Here is a 22,025-nt window from a genome sequence, read left to right on the forward strand (position 1 = left end):
GCCGCCGGGAAGCCCTCCCTCGGAGTAGCGGAGGTGACTGGTCGGGTGGGGGGCGGGAGACGCTCTGCTCCACGCTTCCCCAGCGCTCGGTGGTTTAAAGATGGCGGCGGCGGCGGCGGCGGCGTTGGGGGCGCGGAGCGGCGGGAGGGGGAGGGAAAAGGAGGCTCTGTGAGTCGCCGAGAGGCAGCGCGGCGGCCGCCGTGAGGAGTGCCGGTGCGGAGCCGCGGGCGGCGCGGCCGGTCAGGGCCGGGGCCTGGACTGGGAAGGGGAAGCCGGAGCAGCGCCAGGAGCCCGAAGCCGGAGCAGAGGAGGAATGTGACCAGGGATCGGCGTGGGCGCGGGAGTACGCGAGCGCAGGGATGGGGCAGCAGGTGGGCCGCGTCGGGGAGGCTCCGGGGCTTCAGCAGGCGCAGCCCCGCGGGATCCGGGGCAGCAGCGCCGCCAGGCCCTCCGGCCGCAGGCGGGACCTGGTGGGGCGCACCACCGAGGCCGGCTTCAATATCTTCACCCAGCATGGTGAGTGTGTCCGGGCGCCGGCACGAGGGTGTCGGGGAGACCGGGGGTGGGGTCGCGGCGGGCTGGGAGGCAAGACCGGCAGCCCTAGGGGGTCGCGCGGTGGAAGGGTGCCCGAGAGTGGGGGCGGAATCGGCTGCCATCTGGGCCAGTCACGGGAGGCGCGTCTCACCCCTCCCCCCGGCCGTCTCCAGCCTGGCTGGCAGCTCCCGGGGGCGGAGGAGGAAGGAGAAGTGGTCTTAGGGACCGTGGATGGACTGCCCTCTACCCCGGGACGGGGACTGTGCGGCTTGGGATGGACGGTGGACAGTGTCGCCCGGGGAGGGAAGGATGAAGGGAGGTGTGAGTTCATTCAGTCCCGGAGGCGTTAGCAGACATCGGTGGGCAGCGAGGGGAACGTGGGTTGTGCGTCCAGGAATCGGGAACTAGGAGCTGAGTCTCCGGAGGCAGTGGCGGATAAAGTGTATTTGGAAGTCAAGCGATGAGCAGTGTCAGCACTCTTGATTTTTTTTTTTTTCCAAACTGGAAATGAAGGGCTTTGCCAAACCATCCGCTGTTCTCTTTTGAGTAGGACACAATTCTGAGATGGCTGGTAGGGGTTAGAGGTTGCTGGGCATGGTTCGGACTCCGGATTTGAACGTGAGCTTTTTCTCCTCCTGTGTATGCATGTGTCCATACATGTGTCCTCTCTGTAGCCTGGAACCTGTTACTTTGGCTTCATCATCAAGGTAATTTTAGAATAGTTGTCTCCAGACTCTTTTGATCATACACTTTTAATCAGTAAAAGAGCAAATACCTCAAGAATTAATGTACCTTTATTAAATATGGACTTGCCTACTGTACTAATAGGTTATGTAACTTACAACGTACACAGAAATAGAATTTAAGAAAGGATGAGTTGAAAAAGTAAGTGTAATAAGAGTGCTAATATATATCTTTTCCTGCAGCCCAGTGGATCCTTTTGCACTTTCTCTGAGCTGCACCCACATCGTTTTTGAGACCGCTTTTCTAGAGGAAGAAAGAGTGGAGAAGGGGGAAAAACAAAATTGACTTTCTTGTGGTTGAGATGTCTTAAGGCCTAAAGGTGGAAGAGATAGATATGAATTCTGTCTAAAGGACTGGATAGTTGAGATTGGATGAGAGGCGTTTCTGTATGAAGAGGCATATAGAAAAAAAAAAGGATAAAAGAGACAGGATATTCTATACTGTACAATGTAGGGAAGAGGAAGAAGAAATGAGTTTGGAGGAAGTCATGCAAAGGAAGAGATGAACCCAAGGAGCTGTGTCTGCTAGGTGAGTTGTATCAGCGAGTTCTGAGTTTGGACTTTGTGAATAAGCTGAGTTGTTTCTCATTGGAGGAAGTATTAAGTGATTTGGGGGCTATTCAAGAATTACCCGTGTGCTATTAAAGATGCGAATGAGCTTCTCTTTCTGGTGTATGAACATTTTATGAAAGCGCTATATGACTTGGCCTTTATTGAAATCACTTCCTAAAACACAGGAGGAAAGAGTGGGTGAATAGTGAATAGTTTTTAGGGAAGAAGTCATCCAAGTGGCTCTGCTTTGTGGAACGGGTTCGCGTGCATTCGATTTGGCCCAGAAGGCAACAGTGATCATCTTCCTCTAGCCTAGCATCTTATTCAGGACATAAGATTTTCAGAGGAGGAGGAGGTCATGAAGAATGGAATAGGAAGAGATTTTGAAGGATGGATAGGATTTGGATCTATGGAGCAAGAAAAAGAGGGCAGGCTGGGCAGGAGAGACAACTTGAGCATGGACCGTGGGAATGAACATGATTTGTTGATGGGATAGTGAGGATTCATGTCAGGCAGGAGTGAAGCAGATACTCCAAGAGCGACTCATAGAGCGACAGTTGCTGAGAATCAAGTTCTTCGCTTCACCTGCCTGGGTGATTTCATCACCATCTTTGGGTTTCTTTATCTGTAAAACATTGGACTAGATCATCTCACTCTTAGGATTTTTATTTTAATTGAGACGCAGTAGGAAGAAAACTTTTAATACTTTGGATAGGCCCTGGTTATGGAAAATGTGGCAGAAGAGTTTATGTCGGTTTACTTGATCAGCTACTTTATAGGATACATCAACAAAGCCAGGTATGAAATGCTGCAAGACTGGCCCTGAGTGGAGGCAGTGGGAATAGGGGTAAGTTTGAGGGATAGTTCATTCATTCAACAAACAAAAGTTTTTTGAGCGCCTATTACGCACTGGGCTCTGAGGATGTTGCTGTGCATATAACAGAGTCCCTGTCCTTGTGGAACTTAAAGGACTTCATGATTTGATGTAGAGGGTGACAGAAGAGAGGTGACTTTGGAGCACTTATTAAGGGCATGAACTCTGGAGGCATTCTACCTGGATTTGAAACCTGGCTCAGCCGCTTAGTATCTCCGTGACCTTGAGCAAGTTATTTTTTTGTGTCTTGGATTCTCCATTTGTAACATGGGAATGATAAGAGTATCTAGTAATAATAGTATCTAGATTTAATAAGTTAATAATATATGCGAGGCACTTGGAATAGTGCCTGGCACATAGTTAAGAGCTAAATATGTGTTACTACGATTATTAAAAATAGGGATGAGTCTGAGACTGTAATGTTTTGGAATTGGCTGAGATGATGATTCTGTTGACAAGTTTGGAAGTTAGAAGCTGATTGAAGGGATGGGGACAGGGTAAGTTTGTTGCCAAAGGCTAGTTTGAAAAGAATGGAATTAGCAAATAATATAGGAAACAAGGGTGAAGTGAGTACTGTTTTTAGACAATGGGTGTTTATGAGCTTTTCGAGAGATCAGAGTTTCGCAACCTTGGCAGTAGGACATTTTGGGGTGGATCATTCCTTGTGGAGGGCTGCCCTGTGCCTTGTAAGATGTTTAGCAGCATCCCTGGCCTCTACTCACTAGATACCTGTTGCGTACCTTTATGGCAACAATCCCCCACCTGAGTTGTGACAACCAGAAATGTTTCCAGGCATTGCTAAATGTCCCCTTGGGGGAGGGGAGTGCAGAATTGTCCCTCCTTGAGAACCACTGCTTAGAGAGAAAGATGTGGTAGATTCTCAATTGAATGAACGAATGAATTCGATTCAAAAGCTCCTCCGTGGAATTATATCATTCGCTATTTACACAGAAAATCTAGTGTATAGATCACTCTTTTGAGTTTCAGTATTGAGGTATTAGGACATAATTTCATATGTAAAAGTTAGGTCTGACAGGCTTGTTGAGTTTACATGTAGGCTTAACTGTAGATCAAATATTGTATGTAGTTTATCAGTAAAAATGTACATATGTTATAGAAATGGTTTATCAGAGTCCATGATTTTTCTTCCGTAGAAAGAAATGGTATTGAAAATGAGAATGGTATTTTTTTATTGTTAATATATGGGTAAGTTGTTACAATAATTTGCCTTGCTAAAAGTGGTTTTTGTGAATGTAATTTAGAAGAAATAAAAGTAATAGGGCTGTTTTTAGTATGAAAGGGTAAGTACTTTGTGACTTTTCTGAACTCTGCCATTGGATCTTTTTATAATTAGTAATGTAGATTAAATACTTTTCTTTTTAATATCTGACATACCTCACAACAGTTGAGTGATTTCACTCCAACTTCTTCTGTCATTTGCTGAAAATACCATTAGAAGTTAACTTTAAATTGTGAAATTTTGAATAATAGAAAATTTCTCTTAAACTCATCATTTTGAGTGATCTGATTTATTTATTTTGGTTCAATAGTTCATGTTTTAGTCTTTGCAGAATGAAAGATGTAGGCACCCCAGGTTGGAAATGATACTGTAGAAAAGAACAGGAAGGCTGTTGCGAGGGAATTTTAATTATGCTGACCTAATGTAGTGGTCACTGATTCTTATGAGAACTAAACTTTTAAGAAGAAATCAGCTGTTAGATTTTTATTGACCTCAAATCTGCATAAGTTACAGGTATACAGCTGTGTCTGTATTTTTAGCAAAGACAATATAAGTTGTGGTACAGATGCTGTTATCACAGCCCAATTGACAGTAGGTCCCAAGTACATTATGAAGTCTGAAGTTTCTCCTTAAGGGTCTTCAGCATACTTTAAAAAGAAAACAAAAGCCAAACAAAAGAAAAACCAGCATCTTTCCCCTTCCAACCTCTATTCTATGTGGTTTCTCCTATTCATTCTCTTTATCAAAATTGGGAACGATGATGATAAATTTATATTTGTGTAGTTTTTTTTTTATCGTTTATGAAGACCTTGTATTGCCTTTATCTCATGTGGTCTTAATTGCTGCTATGAAATAGATGGGGTCAGGTATTAATCTTCCTGTTTTATAGATGAAGAGTTAAGAGAATTCAGTGACTTCCCAAGGTCACATAGCTCTTAAGTTCCGGAACTGAAACCTAAGCCTTTTCCTCCAAATCTTGGCATAGTGTTGCGATTTAGAGAACAAGAGTTTTCAAATTAGATAGAGTTGGATTCAAATCCTGCCTTGTATCTGACTTTAGTAAATGATTTACAACTCCCACCTCAGCAGATTGTTGAATTAAATAATAAAATTATGTAAGGCTCCTAACGAAAATGCCAGGCACTAAGTACTCAATAAATAGCAGTTTTGTTGTTATTTACCTCAAGATGGTTGTGAACATTGAGAGAGGTATTCAAAAATGTTTTGTACACGACCCAAAACTCTGCTGTCGTCAACATGATGGCATGATAAGTGTAGAATTGTTGCAGCATTTACATGTTAAGCCTCCATTTTCTCTAAGACTGTTTTCCTCTCAAGTGACTGATTATTGAAGGACTTCCAGAAAGTAACAAAAAGGGAAATCTTGGGAGTCTGAAATGACATGTCCTACCTTGCTCTGAAGGTGAATATTCTCTTATGGCATTTGTCTTAGGGGCTAGGTGCAGTTAGAGGACATGGTTCTTTTTCACACGGATGTGTTTTCTTCCTTCAGAGAAGCTGAGCCAGAAATACAGGCCAATGCAAAAGGCAAGTTTAGGTAGAGATGTCATTCTAATCGGGCACATTTGTTGCTAGTTAATATTGAATGACTTTTATATTGTAACCGCCTTCATCTGACATCCTTGAGACCTTTTTGTGCCTCCCTGTATTATTTTTACCTCTGGTTATAAAGTTTCTTGTTCAAAGCATGTTTTAGTAGAGATTTTATATTCTTGATTTTGAGTCAAATGGTCTTTTTCTTGTACTATGGATATAAGATTTCAAAATGCTTCAGAATGTTAACCGCATCAGTCTTAACAGATTTCTTCTGGAATAGGTAAATTTGGAGTTTCACTGTAGACATTACAACAAAGCATAGAGAACAGCTGTTCTCAAACTTGAATGTGGAGAGTGTGTTAAAACAGATTGCTGGGTCCCACCCCAGAGTTTCTGATTCAGGTTTCAGATGGGATTCAAATATTAGCATTTCTGACCAATTCCCAGGTGTGCTGATGCAGTTGGTTGGTGGCCACACTTTGAGAACCACTGGTAACATGCGATTAAGAAGAGTAATGGATCAAAGGTGATTCAAAGACTTCAGTTGTGTCAGAAACCATATGTATTGACTCTCTTCTTAAAACAGGTTCAAAAGTCCATTTGTCCCCAAGGCTAGTGTCCACATGCAAGTGTCCATCGTTTCACATCAATCTTTTGGTGGCAGGAAGAGATGATGACTTTTCACTTTGGCCTCAACATTTCTTTTTTTAATCTCTAAAGGTTCATATGTTGAAGGTCTGTTGAGAATGCACTTTTCAAAGAATCTTGAATATCAGGGAATATTCAGGAAATATCAGGAAGTAAGGCACATAGGGTTCTGCTGACGGACTTAGGGTGGGCGTCCTCAGTTCTTGGAAGAAGTGAAGAAATCATTGCCACCTATTGAGTGCTGTGTGTCAGGCATGTTCTAAGTACTACTTAACGTCTCTTTTTTCATTTAAACCCTGTAAAACCCTACTTGCCCAAATTGAAAAAGGTTCGAGAACAGAGAGATTGAGATACTTATTTATGATTCTATGGTTTTGGTATATGATGGTGCCTAGTTACCTTTTGGGGGTTGTGTATAAGTGTGTGTGTGTGTGTGTGTGTGTGTGTGTACGCGCGCGCGCTAAGATCTTTAGTCCTTTTTTACCCAGTTTTCAGGATGGTAGGCCAGGGATGGATCTGTATACTCTGCGGCTGTGTATTCAGAAGTAGATATTGTGGTCTAATGAAGGGAGCTGTGGGCACTCACAATGCTATTCGGAATCTCATAGTAACATTGAACTACTGTCTTAACCTCTAGGCTTAGTATTACTAATATTTCTTATTTAAAGGCTTTTATATTTCCCCTCTGTTGTAGATTACAACTCCCCTTTTCTTTTCTTTTGGGAAGGTTTAACAGATATCAGGGATAGTTATTGGACTACTATAAGAAGATGAATGTACTAAGCTATGATTTTCTATAAGTGTGGGAGAGTATAAAATATTAGCTGTAGTATATACCCTCTAATTTGTAGTTGATTTATTGGACCATGCTGGTAGAAGGTCTTTAGAAAATCACTGACTGATGATATTGGGTACCAATTGCATAAATATTTGTGTAAATGACTCCTGGATTCTAAGATACTAGGTTGTAAGAATTGATTTATTTACCTGTATTCTTCACATACAGTTCCTGCCACATAGTAGGTGTGAGTAATTGCAGAATAATTGTAATTGGGAAACAATTTTTCTTATTTATTCTGTTCTTTTATATATTTCTGTAATAGTTACTGTCAACTAAAACATTTTAAATGACAATGGTTGATTAGTAATAGTTTTACTTGATAAAACTGTGTAGGTAGCTATTTTTTTTCTCTATATCCAGATGTACACCAGATGTATAGAATATCCAAATGTAGGAGTTTATATGCTAAGGTGTTTTGAGACTAAACATAAATAATTTTAGGGGTGCATTAACTTATAGAATGCTAATGTTAAAAATGAAGTACTCCAAGGATCTTGTGTTGGAATCTGTGTTGCCACTTAAAGTGATATATTTATTACAGTTTTATTGCAATATGTAACTTATAAAGACCTTTTTTTTCCTTTTTAGGTAATATAGCAGAATTTAAAAACATTAGCCTAACTCTCCAGAGTATTTTCTATGTTCTTTATTCATTTATTCTACAGTAATTACCTATATTAATGTCTCTGAGAGACTGTTTAGATAGAATTTAGATAGAACTACTGTCCAAAAGAATGCTGCTGCTGAAATAGACGCTGATGAGCATCCTCATGAGACAGCTACAAAAACTAGTCTTGTGTTGTGTGTCTGTGAGTGTGGCAGTGTGATGTGTTGCACAATAACTCTTGGTTACTAATCTCTGCCTTTTTGGTTTGAGTATATAATTTTAGTATGTAAACTTGTGGTCATATACTAATTATAGTTAGAAAAATTTCTCAATATCGTTTTGATTGAACTTTGACTCAAATAAATGTATAGATTAATATACATTAAATGTAATGTTATGCCAAATTTAATTTTGGTTGCTTAAAAAAATAAGAACTATATTGAGCGTTTTCCCCCTCTTTGCTGGGTGCTGCAAATATGCTCAGCCTGTGGTGGTGGTACCGCTGGCTCCTCTATACTGAATTCTGCCAGTATTGGCTTTTGATCCAGCAGAACACAAAGCTCAGCAGGCCCAGGCGATTTATATTCCCTGGTTTGCTTTCCTAGGAGAGGGAGTGTTCAGAACCTTTTCACTTGATGTGGTCAAGGTCAAAGAAAATGTTCTGTGGCTTAATGTAATATACAGCGTGTACACATACAATGTTGTTAACATGTTCCTCTCTCTATGCCAATTCCAGCAAATTATAATAACAATACCGAGTTAGGATTAAAGATTGCCACTTAGTATTTTGTGGTTCCAGATAATTACTGAGAACACATTTTTCCGAAAACTAGCAGTACTAACAAGCACAATTCGTATCACCCATCTGTTTCTTATGGGAAAGAAAGGTTGAAACATGAACCTTTTTGTTATAGTAGCTTTCTTTTGTTATTTTTTAAATTTGCATTTTTTAATTGTCTAAAAATATATAAAGAGGTATCTCAATGTAAAAAAAAAAAGCCCATTACAGAAGCTTATAGACTAGACGTGAAAGTCCCCTTTGATATTCCTACCCATGACCTATATTCCCTATTAGAGGAAACTGCTGTTCATGGTTTGATGTGTGTTTCCCCAAAGCTTTCGATGTCTTTACCATATATATGAGTGTGTATACATTGATACTTCATAAGTGGCATTATACTATGTGAATTTTTTCCTCTCAAATTTGTTTTTTGTTCTTAATATGTCTGGAAGACTGTTTTGTGCTAGTACGTGTAGATTTCTCATTCTTTCAACAGCTTTATAGTGTTTCATGCTCTAAATGTATATGTTAACCATTCTGTTTAGAGAATCATAATTTTTTTATTGATGAATATTTGCCTACAAGATTAAAAAAGACCTGTTTTGCATTTTCTTATATCACCAACTTGAACCTATCTGAAAAGTTTATTATATATATATATATATATATATGTTTGTATATAATTTATTTGAAGTTGGAAGCCCCTTAATGCTTTTCTATTGTACTAATTAGTGAATAGTTAATCAATTCCCACTACTTTGAAGAGCCATATATCTCATATGTTCTTCTTCTTTTTTTTTTTTAATCAAACAGATTGATTTTTTAAATTTTTTTATTTTGTTGAGGAACAGTGTGTTTTCCTAGGACCCATCAAGTAGTTGTTTCAATCTGTTAGGTTGTCGGAAAAGTCATGACGTATTTTTTCTATGTTTTTCGTTACAAAAATGTGTCATGACTTTTCCGACAACCCAATAGTTGTGGAGGGCGCAGCTCAGTGGCCTATGTGGGGATCGAACTGGCAACCTTGGTGTTATGAGCACTGCGCTCTAACCAATTGAGCTAACCGGCCGCCTGTATGTTAAATTCTTAGATGTACACAGATCTTTTAAAAACTCCATGGTTCCATTGATCTTTAGCTCTTCCTGCATTTTGTTAACATTTTAATTATAATAATGGTAAGCTTAAAGTATACATACTTATCTGGGTAGTTCCCCATTGTGTTCTTTTTTCAGAATTTATTTGGATGTTATTGCACATTATATCTTCTAAAAGTCTTTAGGATCAGGTGGTTAAGATTTAGAAATCTTGATGGGATTCTGATAGTTATTGTATTGAATTATAGCTTAATTTGGGGTGAGTTGACATCATTGCAATATTGTGTCCTTACCTCCAAGAACATGGGACCCTTTGCCAGCCTCAGTCGTCTTTTATGTCCTTAAGTAAAAGAGTTTTCATTTTCTTTATATTATTTTTGGACATTTCTTGGCAGACTTATTTGTGGGCATTTTATAATTTTTGTAATTGTAAGTGTAATCTTTCTGCGTTACATTTCCCAATCGCTTATTGCTAGCATTTAGGAAGGTGAGTGATTTTTCTGTGTCAATCTTGGGTTGCTTTGTGGCACTCCTATTGCATCTAATAATTCTTCCTTTAATTCTCTTTCTAGGTAGGTAATCATATTTTCCGCAGTAGTAACTTTCTGCCAACATTCTTATTTTCTTAAAACCTGATATTCCTAGAGAGCTTTTTAAAATGTGATTATTTTGAAAGAGTGTTTATGCTATTATTACTGTTCTTCTCGATCACGTTTCTGTGATCCTTAATATGCTGTGAGGCCTTTGGTTGGAGGAGACATGGCAGAGGTATAGGTGGGTTGCAGGGGGAGAGATCGCCTGTCTGTATTTCTTAATGGATTCTGGCCATTGTTTTTAGCCATAACAACACATGTTTTGTCCATTTACTTTCTATGAAATATCTAAAGCATATATAGTACATATTATAATATAAATGTATATACACACACACACACAATAGTATCGTAAGAGAAATTCACTGGTGTATTTAATAGGGCAACTAGAGAAATTATTTCTCCACACTTTGTATGAAGAAATGTCATTATTAGTGGTTAGTATCTAGAATAAAGCATACAATTACCAGTTCATTTATGTTTTTGCGCTGAGGGGAATGTGAAGATATTAAGTTTGGTAAATATATTCCTAATGTTGACAGTTTATAGTCACAATGCCACATCAGTAGTTGATGCAGCTAGGCTGGCCCCAAAACAGGAAGTGGAAGGCTGCTAGAAACAAGCAGTATTTGTTTTCTGTCTCTTGTTTTGGCTTCTCTTCGCTCACTTTATTCTTCTTTCTTAGGCATTCAATTCATATCACACTTCCCAATTTAAAAAAAATTTTCTGCTGTAATCAGGGGACGGTCTATAGTAAACTTGAATTTCTTGGTCTCAGTTCCAAATTCCAGGGAGAGTCACTGTGGTGAGTGATCAGATCACCTATAACAGGGTTTCTTAACCTCTAATACTGACATTTTGGGGTGGATTATTCCTTGTGGGAGGCCGCCCTGTGCATTGTGGGATGTTTATCAGCATCTGTGGCTCCTACCAATTACATGACGGTAGCATTCACCTTCTTATTGTGATGACCAAAAAATGTTTCTAGATATTGCCCAAACCCCCCTGGGGGTGATATCGCCCACCCCTGATGGAGAACTACTGACCTAGAATGTGTCTGGCTTCCATGGACCTACCACTGGGAGGAGGACATTTCAGGAGAGTAATTGTGAGACAGGCAGGAACTCAAAATGCCTGAGAAGTATTTGAGTTTTTTGTTGCAACTATAAATTTAACTTTTTCATTATTGTTAGGTATTCCTTTTCAAAATAATTTTTTTTCTCATTTAAAGTATTTGGGCATTAACATTTTTGTAATAGAATCTTCAAGTGGAGTTTTAGAGCTTGCCAGTTTGGGCCATTTCTCTGAATCTCTAAATTTCTCAGTTTTCTGTGATTTGTGTTTTCTGAGAGGTGGGGGAGGGGGGAGAGGGAGAGATGGTTGTTTTATTGTTTTGGTAGCCAGACAGACATAGGCATAAAAAAATTTAGAGCTGGAAGAGACCTTAAAGATCACGTATTCTGATGCACTTGATTTACAGATGGGTTAACTGATGCTTAAAGAGAGATGAAAAGTTAACGATGGACACATAGCTTGGTAGTAGTTTTCAGGGTTCTGTTTCTAGTTGTCTTTTGTTGGTGCCTACGTTTCGCTTCTGATAGTATTATTTATATAATATTTATTCAGTATTTATGTGCCAAACTCAGTGTTGCGAGTGTTATTTAATCCTTGGGTAATAAATGATGAAAATGGGTCTCACATAAGGCATGTCTAACTCTGCAGGTTGTGCTGTTAACCATCATGTTTTAATACTAGCATAATAGCATTGGGCGCTTGTGTGCTGTGCGCTTTTTCTTCTATCTCATTTAACCCTCACAACAACCCTAGGAGCTATCCTTCCCGATTGTACAGATGTAGGCATTTAGCTGAGAGAGCTTATCTCCTGCCTTAACGTAGCTAATAAGAAGCAGAGCTTGACTTAGTTTTGTGGTTTTTCCAATTTCCTGCTGCACCTGCGGGGAGATATCCTGCACTGATGCTCCACTATCTTCCCAAAGCCTTCGTGAGAATACAAAGAAAAACAAAACACAACATGTACAATTCACTTTGTTAAGGATTAATAAATATTACTGTTTTGTTCATTTTGAGACTAGCCTTCATGTACTGTTTTTGTGCCTTTCTCAGATAGTTTTTAAAATTGAATTTAGAAGAAATAGTACTTAATAAAAGAAAGCTAGGTAATTACTATTACGAGGAAAAATTTAAAAAAAACAAAAACCTATATTTAGGAGATTCCTGACCTGCCAGGAATGACATTGTGTTTGCTCCCTGATCTTGATGTAAACAAATTTTTTACACTTGCAATTCTTGAAGCATTTGGGTTTTCTAGTTGAGTGCTTTCAATTGTAACATCAGTCAGAGCTGCAGCCATTAATAAGCGTGCTGTTAATACTTGGACTCTGAGGTTACTTTAGATTTGTGGGTTTAGGTCCTGGATTAACCCTCCGTCGGGGCAACTGATCTCACAGATTCGTTGCACACAAAGATGCTGCTATGAAATTCGTCTTTACTGTACTAAGTCACAAACACAACTGGCGATATGTTATGGTAGAGGGGGAAGATACGGAAGCGATGAGTCATGATACTTAACTGTTAGATATTTGGAAATTTGTGTGCCATGAATCGGTGAGATCTCTTGAACCCAATGGAGGGTTAAGTTGATGATTTCAGTATCTTGACATAGGTATAAAATTCAGAGCCCTAAGAGACCTTAGAAATAATGTACTCCTGGGTAAGGTATTTATTTTCTGTGTGTCTTTTCCTCATCTAAAATAGTCATGCTAATGGTACCTACCTCATAGAGTTGTTGTGAGAATCAAATAATTATTACATGTAAAATTCCAAGAGTGTGCATGGTAAATGGTAAGTACTCAAAAAGTGGCAGTTATTATTATTTTTAAAGTTGGTTTTCTAACATTTTTTATTGGTTTATATGTTTAACTTGCAAAAGTTCTAAATGCATTTAAGAAACAATTATGATAATGTTAAGATTGAAATTATTTTGAGACCTTAATACAAAGTAGTATATTGTTTTTAGGCTTGTTCTGTGCCTAGGTGTAATTACCAGAGAGCAATATTTCTGGATCTATAGGTAAGTATAATGTATAGCTTTTTGTTTTTGGTATAGTTATCAGCATTCTGATTGGATATTTCTAGCACTTCACTTAGGTGAATTATAATCTTTCTTCTTTTATAAAGGACAGTTTGAAATCACCCTAAAATACCTTCTCATTCATATAGATAGGAAAGCTAGTTGTAGGGGTTTTAAGAAAAAAAAAATCTCTATATCTCTATCTCTATCCATATACATCCACTTCTCCCCCTCTCCCCCTCTCCCCCTCTCCCACTCTCCCACTCTCTCTCACTCCCTCTCTGCCTCTTTCCCTCTCTCCCTCTCTCCCTCTCTCCCCCTCTCCCCCTCTCCCTCTTCATCTCCATATATATATATATATATATATATATATATATATATATATATGTGGCTAACTCCAGAAGGTGGTGGAAGGGAGTGTTGTATGTGGCTACACTGGTGATCATGATACGCCATGGATAGAAATCGTTGTACATCTGGGCCTCATAGAAACTGGAGCTGATAAGCCATTAGACATTAAGGCTGCATACTCCATCGTTCTCTTTCAGGGGCTGCAAGGTTTTTGGCATCTTCTTTGCTCTCTACGTCTGTTTTTCTTTCTTCCAGCTGGCTTTCTCCGTTTCAGCTTGTATATGAAGTGTAATGGCTGCTCAGCTTCTCTTATCATGACAACTCTCAGTGTATTCCTTTGGTACTTGCTCCTGCTGCTAAACGATTCAAAACTTAAATCATTTGTTTATTTAATGGTCACTACCTTTACATGGTTCAGAATTCAAATGGTACAGAGGTGTTTCTGCAACCCTCTTTCCCCTGGCCACTGAATTTTGGCAATCCAAACCCAGTGGCTTGTGTATACTTTCAGATTGTACTATGTATATATATATATATATATATATATACATACACACGTGTGTATACGCATGTTTAGCTCCAGTTTTTAAAATTTTTTAAAGAACAATGGAAGCATATTATGTACATTGTTTTGCACCTTGCTTTTTTTTTTTTCCACTTAATTTATGCTGGAGATTCTTCCCTGTTAGTATATGAAGCTCTTGCTTTTTTGTTTTTAGAGAATGAATGCGTAGCATTTCATTGTATATGGATGAATCACACTGTTTTCAAGTAGTGTGGCAGTGAAAAACCTTATACAGTAAAATCTTGGTTTGCGAGTGTTCCACAAGACGAGCAAACATTTCTATTAGGTTGGTGCAAAAGTAATAGCGGTTTTTGCCATCATAATAATACTTTTTAACTTGGTAAACGAGCGATGTCTTGCAATGTGAGTAGTTTGTTTCTGGAATGGATTATGCTCGCATCCCGAGGCATCCCGAGGCATTACTGTGTCATTTTAAACATGTGCTAGTATAGATACACAATAGACGCCTTAAGTTGGAACTGGATATGGGGAATTCAGAATAACCATTTATTGAATAAACTATCTTTTACCTACCTTTTGGTATGCTAAAGTCCTCTGTGCATTTGATTCTATTTCTGGATTTTCTGTTTTGTTGATTTGCCTATCTAATTATGTGCCAGTATCACACTGTTTTAATTATTATGCTTTTATAATGTGTAGTGTAGCACGGTGGTTAAGAATGTTATAGACTTTTGTGCTAAACTGCCTTGCTTTGACTCTTGTCTTAACCACTTCCTTCCTTGGCTGTGTGACCTTGGGAAGTTACTTATCATCTCTGTAATTGTGTCCGTATTTGTAGAATGGAGATGATGATAATTCTTATCTAATAGGGTTGTTGTGAGGGGTCAGTGAGTTCGTTAAGTGCTTAGAACAGTTTTGACATGCAGTTAATGCTGTATATTAGGTTTTTATTGTTGCTATCCGGTAGGTCTAGTTCTTTAATTGCTCTTCATTTTCAGAATATTCCTGGCTATTCTTGATTGCTTATTTTTTATATTAACTTTAAAATTAGTTGGTCTGTCTAGTTAGGATAGACTAGGTTATGGGTTGATAGCAGCTCCCCACACCCCAATTTTAGTGGATTAACACATCAAAAGTTTGTCACTCACCCTACATGTTCTCTGTGTGTGTGTGTGTGTGTGTGTGTGTGTGTGTGTGTGTGTGTGTTGGGGGTGGGGCTTGGTGGGCGGGTGGTGGGAGAGGGGCTGTGTCCATCTTTTGTCATCCATAGACCCAGGCTGACCGTCTTACCACCATCATTCTAGAATGTGGGGTAGTTGTAATTGCAGAGGGAAAGAGAATGGTGAATCAAGTACTAATGGAAACTTTAAAAGCTGGAAGAGACATATATCACTTCTTTTTACATTTCATTGGCCCAAAAAAGTCATATGGCCTCACATCAAGTCAAGGGGATGGGGAAGGTGGAGTTTGGCTATGTGCCTGGGAGGGCAGCTAGAAATACTTGACGGAGAGCGGTAATGACTACCATAGTTTGCACTGCTGGTTGCTAATTATTGGGTCGCTCTTTCTTTTTGTGTAACACATTAACCCCTTACCCCCTTAGGAAGAAAACCCAAATTTCTATCTAGTAACCATACTGAGCTCAAACTTGAGAATCTCTGAGTGATATTTAGAGTCTGTTAGATTCAGAGGAAGTTCCTCTTGATGCAGACAGCTGTGAATGAAAAAGATAAGTTACATTGTGTTAGTATTGTCTTAGCATCCTGTTAGAATTTTATTAAAAAAGCATCCTATTATTATTTTCTTAGGCCCCTTGTTGGGTGATGGGAGTGGAGATATAAAGGGAACTTCCACTTGTAACTCTACATATGTCTATATTATTTGAAATTTTTTTTCTTTACAGTGAGTAGGTATTGTGTAAAGAGAAATGTCTTAAGATAACCTATCATAAAAGACTCTATCTCCTATTGATACTAAGTTAAATAATGTATAATGAGTGGCACAGCCAGAGCTGGAACGTAACATAAGATTTACTCTAATCCACTTGGCTTTCCAGAATATCATGGTACCCCCTCTTAATGCATGCGCTTTTGTGTATAGCTTTCTAACAATAATATAAATGTAGTTTTTTGCAATGAACCTAGGAAAAAATTTGTTTACTTTGAGGAGGATGATCTTTGGGAAAATAACAGAAGTGAGGAAAGATCTAAGCAAGTCACCTTGAGAGGGGGACCTCAGTGATGGGACAGTCTGTACTAACAGGGAGGGTGGTGGTGCATATTAACGTTTCTAATTTGAAGTTCTTTTCTAGAGTATTTAATTTTATTTATTTTAAAGATTTTATTGGGGAATTGGGGAAGGGGAACAGTGTTGGGGAATTGGAGAAGGGGAACAGCGTTGGGGAATTGGAGAAGGGGAACAGCCAAGTTGTTGTCCTTCAATCTTAGTTGTGGAGGGCGCAGCTAGCTCAGCTCCAAGTCCAGTTGCCATCCGGCCGCCTGTTTGGCAGCTCGCAGCCATTCAGCTCAAGGTGCTGTGTTCAATCTTAGTTGCGGGTGGGCTACTCCCACCTTCCCAAGCCGAACCACCAACCTTGTTGTTTGGAGCACATGCTCTCACCATCTGAGCCATCCTGCCACTTGTTGGCAGCTCAGCGGCAGCTCAGCTTGGGCACAGCTCACTTGTCCATTGGGAATTGAACCAGCAACCCTGTTCCTCAGAGCTCGTGCTTTTAACCAACTGAGCCTCTCGGCTAGCTCCTATTTTTTTTATTTTTGACCACTGAGTTTTAAGAGGACAGCTTGCAAAGCTAACAGAAGAATGGGCAAGTGTAAAATGTTTGTATTTTATATTGTTTGCCCAAGTGTAAAATGTTTATTAAACACACAGATCTTGCTCTGTCTTTAAACTACAAAAAAGGGGGGAAAAGCCATTTGTTTACTACTCGTTTCCTTCATGTCTTTAAAGGAAAAGGGAAAAAAACCCCAATTTGTCCTTATTACAAAACCAGAATATTTTATTACAGGAAAAACATAAGAAAAATAGTAAAACAAACCCAAAAACCTACCTTCTTCCTATTTGGAGTCAACAATCATTAAAGTTGTGGTGTGTATCCTTTTAAACCCTCTTTCGTGCATGTGATTTGTATTGTTAACCAAAGTGTATACAAAGCAAACATGCAATTTTTTGTTGATTATCTTTTTTCACTTTACATATTTTGAACCTTGTAAATTTTAAAGGAGAAGGGGGTTTTCGGGTGGCCTCTTTTTAGAACTTTTGCATTTACTCCTCACACTATTTAACACCTATTCTTTGGTCTTACACTTTATATTGTTATTCCTGTTTCTCAGTTAGATTAAGTTCTTTGAAAGCTTCTGTAGTCTTCATTCTGCTGAGCTCATATTAAGTTTATTTAAGGACAGGACATACATTAATGAAAGAGATTATAGGAAAAAAGGCAGAAGATCTTCCAGCACTTATTTCAGGGTACAGATCAATCACTAATTTACTTACAGTCCAGCATTGCTTAATTTGCTGATATTACCAAAAACTAAGAAAGTATTTATTTGTATACATCTATTTAAAATCCTCTTTTAAAAAAAAACAACTGAACTAAAATTTTCCTATGATGTTAATTTTTGATAAGACCCTTTGAACAGAACATCCTTAGTTTGGAGGCATTAACTCTTGAAAATAAAAATGTGGAGGAGGACAGCAAGGTTATATTCTATTCCTTTTAAAATGTCATGAGTTTCATTTCTTTCAAGAAGAAGGAAGCGTGGGCTTACTGTCTAGTTTTTAGGTGGTGATTTATAAAAGAAGAGCACTCCCACAGCGCAGTGTTAGCAGCCAATTTGTAAAAGTGCGTATTAAGTGGTAATAAGGCCCACTTTTTTTCTTTTTCTTCTTAAAAAAGTGTTAACAGTTATTGATTCTATTATAGTATGGATGATCAGTAATATCTATTAAATTGCATCAAATGACTTTTATTCCAATGTGCGAAGATTTAATTTTTACTGTCTTTAAATCTTAAAAAGACTTTTTTTCACAGGTATTCTACTTAAGGAAAGATACAGAATTTAATCATTCCATAGCATATCTAGTGTATTTGTGGCTTGTAAAAGAGTTTGAAAAGTTGGGCATAAAGAGCTGATACATTACAAATACACATAAACCTCAGGAAAGGAAATTTTAATTAAAATGACAGAAATTGGGGACATATTTTGGACAGAAAATAGGGATTGCCAAAAACAAAACCAAATCAATTATGTTATTTTCAAAGAGAACATCTCAGCTGTGCAGAAAGAAGTTAATATTGCAGGCTTGAGATTGAAATCCTTAGAATGGCCTTCTTACAAGGCTGGCCCTGGGCTGGTGTCTGGGAACTTGGATTTTAGGAGGGTTCCTACCATTCCCAGAACTGAAAAGAGTGGCTGGCTCACCATGTCTAAACTGGGCAAACAGCGTGGCTTATTCTGAACACATGGCTTTCCTCCTGGGAGTCTGGAAGTTTGGTAGGCAGAGGGTGTCTATGTGAGCAGTCCCCAAGAAAAACCTTGGGTGCTGAATCTCTAATGAGCTTACCCTGTAGACAACATTTTATATGAACTGTGATTAAAAAAATACAGTGAATGCTGCCGCCAAGCGCCATCCAACGAAAAGGCAGGGATCTTGAATGTGGGAAGTGGTACGTCGAACCTTAGTAACAGTGTGTGACGTTTCAACTTGTTCGGTGCAGTCAGTCGGGTGTGAGCTACGGTTGAGAGAAGATGTGTTTTAAAGTGTGCCATAAATCATCCTCTATCATGACAACGCTCCCCGTGTCACACATCACTTCTGGGATACGGCAATTTCTGTCCAATAAAAATATTACAATGTGTCCTCATCTACCTTACTTACTGGACCTGGCACTGTGTGACCTCTGTCTCTTCCCCAAAGTCAAAATGACCATGAAAGGAAAAAAAATGTTTTGAATTAATTTTGGACATAAAGGCAGCCATGACAGTGCAACTAAAGACACTCACAAGAGGACTTCCAGAACTGCTTCAGAAAGTGGCAAGAACGATGGGATAAGTGTGTTCGAAGCGAGGGAGAGTATTTTGAGAGGGATTAATGGCAATGTGTCTGTTACTGTAATAAATTTTTTAAATTTGAACAGTCACCATATTTTTTTATCACACCTCGTTATAATGCATTGCTGGAGAAGTTAAGTGTGTCCTATGCGACTACCCTGGGAGAGGACTCTTGGAAGCTTGCACCTGGTTACCTCCGGACTTTGCCTCATGCGCCTTTTCCCTTTATTGATTTGCTTTGTTTCCTTTTGCTTTAATATTTGATAGGTCATTACTATGAGTACAACTCTGCTGAGTTCTCTTGAGTACCCCTAGGGAATCATCGAACCTGGGGGATGGTGTTGGGGACACCCCAACACAACAGTGGATCAGATAAATTTATAACTGCGCATATAAAGCCTCTACATCAGCGGTTCTCAACCTGTGGGTTGCGACCCCTTTGGGGGTCGAAAGACCCTTTCACAGGGGTCGCCTAAGACCATCAGAAAACAAAAAGATACTTACATTACGATTCATAACAGTAGCAAAATTACAGTTATAGAGTAGCAACGCAAATAATTTTATGGTTGGGGGTCACCACAACATGAGGAGTTCCTGTATTAAGGGTTCGTGGCATTAGGAAGGTTGAGAACCGCTGCTCTACATGGAAACATCCAATAGGGACCGTATTTGCCGGCTTGTAAGACGATTTTTTGGCCCTGAAAAACATGCCTCCAAGTGGGAGGTCGTCTTATACGCCAGGTACACTTCAGATAGACTGCCCATAGTGCTTGCCCCGTGCCATAGTGGCCTCCCGATGCCTGCCCACTTCATTCCACATACCGTTCAGGCATCAGCAGCGCTGCTGGGTGTATGCTCGGCTGTTATGCGATTTTGCTGTTATGCGATTTTACCACACTCGCAAAATCGCACACAGCCGACCATACACCCAGTATGATAGCGCAAAATCGCGAATCGCGATTTATGTATATGTTTGATTACATACAGCCTTGTGACAGTTTTCCTGCATGTCATAAGCATTTGAATATAAATATAAATGTTGAAATCAAATCTGATATTGTTTTACCTTTTATTTGGTGTGTGGAAGGTGTGCGGAAGAGGGGGTAGTCTTATACGGCGAGTATATAACAAACTGTATTTTGAGTGGAAATGTTAGGGGGTCGTCTTATACGCCCAGTCGTCTTATACGCCGGCAAATACGGTAGATGTCATTTTTTGCTTTAAGTTCTGTCTAAATTGAGTCGTCGATAGAATAAGTGAAACAGAAAGTTACTTTGGAGTCTGTTGGAGAGAAAAAAGTTCTTAGTTTGTGACTGAGAAACTTATAAGGTTCTATTTTTGTGAAACTGAATCTTGATGTCAGGCTGTCTGCTGAGGTCCTGTACTTTATAGAAATACATTGTTCTGAAAGAACTGAGAGTAGTGAGACAACAAATGTGACTCAAGAAAGCACTGTGATGTAGAAAGTACAGGGGTTTTGAAGCTAGGCAGGTTTGGGTTAGAATTCTGGTTTATTAACTGTGATTGTTTGAACTTATTGCTCATTATAAAATCAGGATAATACCTGCTATATAGGGCGGTTTGAGAATTAAATACGGTAATTAGCTTCTACCACTATGTCTTGCACATACTGGCTCCCACATCGTTAGTATACTGGTTCTGCTCTTTAAGATGTAGAGAGATGGGAGAAGTTTAAAGGGGAAAGAAGAGAGAAGGCAAAATTTGTGTTTATCTTTTCCTTACATGAGGTTGTATAGGAAGGTTACTGAGAAAACAAAAACCATTTAAGTCTTAGAAAGTGGAATTTTAAATTTATCTCCAAAATCACTAAGTGAAACTTTGCATAGTTTATTTTAAGAACTAAGAATGTCGTAAGTACGAAGTCAAGAAGGGAATAGGGGAGCACAGAAGCTTGATGAATATTTTCTGTACCTTTATGGTGAGGTTGTCATGAAGTAGTCGACACTTGTGTGGTAGTGAGTTTCAGTAACTGATTATAAACACATCCAACCTCTATTCTCTCATGATTCTTCCAAAGAGCAATGGGACAATGTGGACTCATTTGTAGGCATGATATCCTGTTAGCATTTTTAGAATCAGTGTTTAGAAAGGTAGTGCCGTATTAAAACAATTGTATACCTCTGGTATGTGTATGTTTTTTGATAACTGTTTAATGTTGCAAATTTTAAGGTTATAGAAGAGTTTTAGGGAAAACATTAAGAACTCTCATTGACGCTTTGCCTAGATTCCACAATTATTAATATTTTGTCTCATTTGTTTTATCATATTTCCTCCCTCTATACCTTTTCTTCTTCTCCTCAATCAGGATCATGTGTCAAAATCACCTGTAGAACATTTTACAAGAAAATGTTTACTCCTGCTGAACTAAGCAGGTGTATTTGGGAGAAGAAACCAACACCCTTTCTGGTGATTTGGATATGCGCATCAAGTTAAGAATTAGCTCCTATAATATGATGGCGAGAGTTGCTTTTCTTTTGGTGGAGGAGAGGGGCCCTCACAGTCATCATAGGCTAATGTGTTCTGCCTTGAAGTGTATCTGGTTTAGTGTTCAGCCTTGACAATATATTGGGTTGTCGGAAAAGTCATGACGTATTTTTTCTGTTTTTCGTTGCAAAAATGCGTCATGACTTTTCCAACAACCCAATATTATTTCCTGGGTTCCATGATTGCCATTGAGAAGTTAGCTGTCAGTCTAATTATCTTTCCTGGAGACAATCTGTCATTACTACCTGGTGGTTTTATAAATCTTTTTGTCTTTAGTATTCTGCATTCTCACTACAAAGTAACAATGGATTTCTTGGGCCAGCCGAGTGGCGCGATGGTTAAGAACTGGCTTGGGACGCCAGAGGGCCCCGGTTCGGATCCCACATGTGAGGGCCAGTGACACTGCCCTCTACAGC

At 39.0% G+C, this 22,025-nt stretch overlaps 1 protein-coding gene and 1 pseudogene across 4 annotated transcripts in view; both read left to right on the top strand.

Annotated features, from left to right (window-relative positions):
- Positions 1 to 84: 84 nt before the first annotated feature.
- The window catches only part of ABL2 (ABL proto-oncogene 2, non-receptor tyrosine kinase), a 93,201-nt gene continuing 71,260 nt past the window's right edge, over positions 85 to 22,025 (top strand). For 2 of the 4 annotated variants that reach the window (XM_019646568.1, XM_019646593.1), the window contains exon 1: positions 85 to 516. In XM_019646568.1, the coding sequence (XP_019502113.1) occupies positions 360 to 516 (157 nt within the window). In that variant the 5' untranslated portion in view covers positions 85 to 359. The remainder of the gene's footprint in view (positions 517 to 22,025) is intronic. The other 2 variants (XM_019646554.1, XM_019646575.1) reach the window with 1 other exon arrangement.
- LOC109384899 (40S ribosomal protein S8 pseudogene) overlaps positions 433 to 22,025 on the top strand; it is a 30,991-nt pseudogene continuing 9,398 nt past the window's right edge.

Source organism: Hipposideros armiger, unplaced genomic scaffold (assembly GCF_001890085.2).
Source record: "Hipposideros armiger isolate ML-2016 unplaced genomic scaffold, ASM189008v1 scaffold_6, whole genome shotgun sequence".
Classification (NCBI taxonomy): Eukaryota; Metazoa; Chordata; class Mammalia; order Chiroptera; family Hipposideridae; genus Hipposideros; species Hipposideros armiger.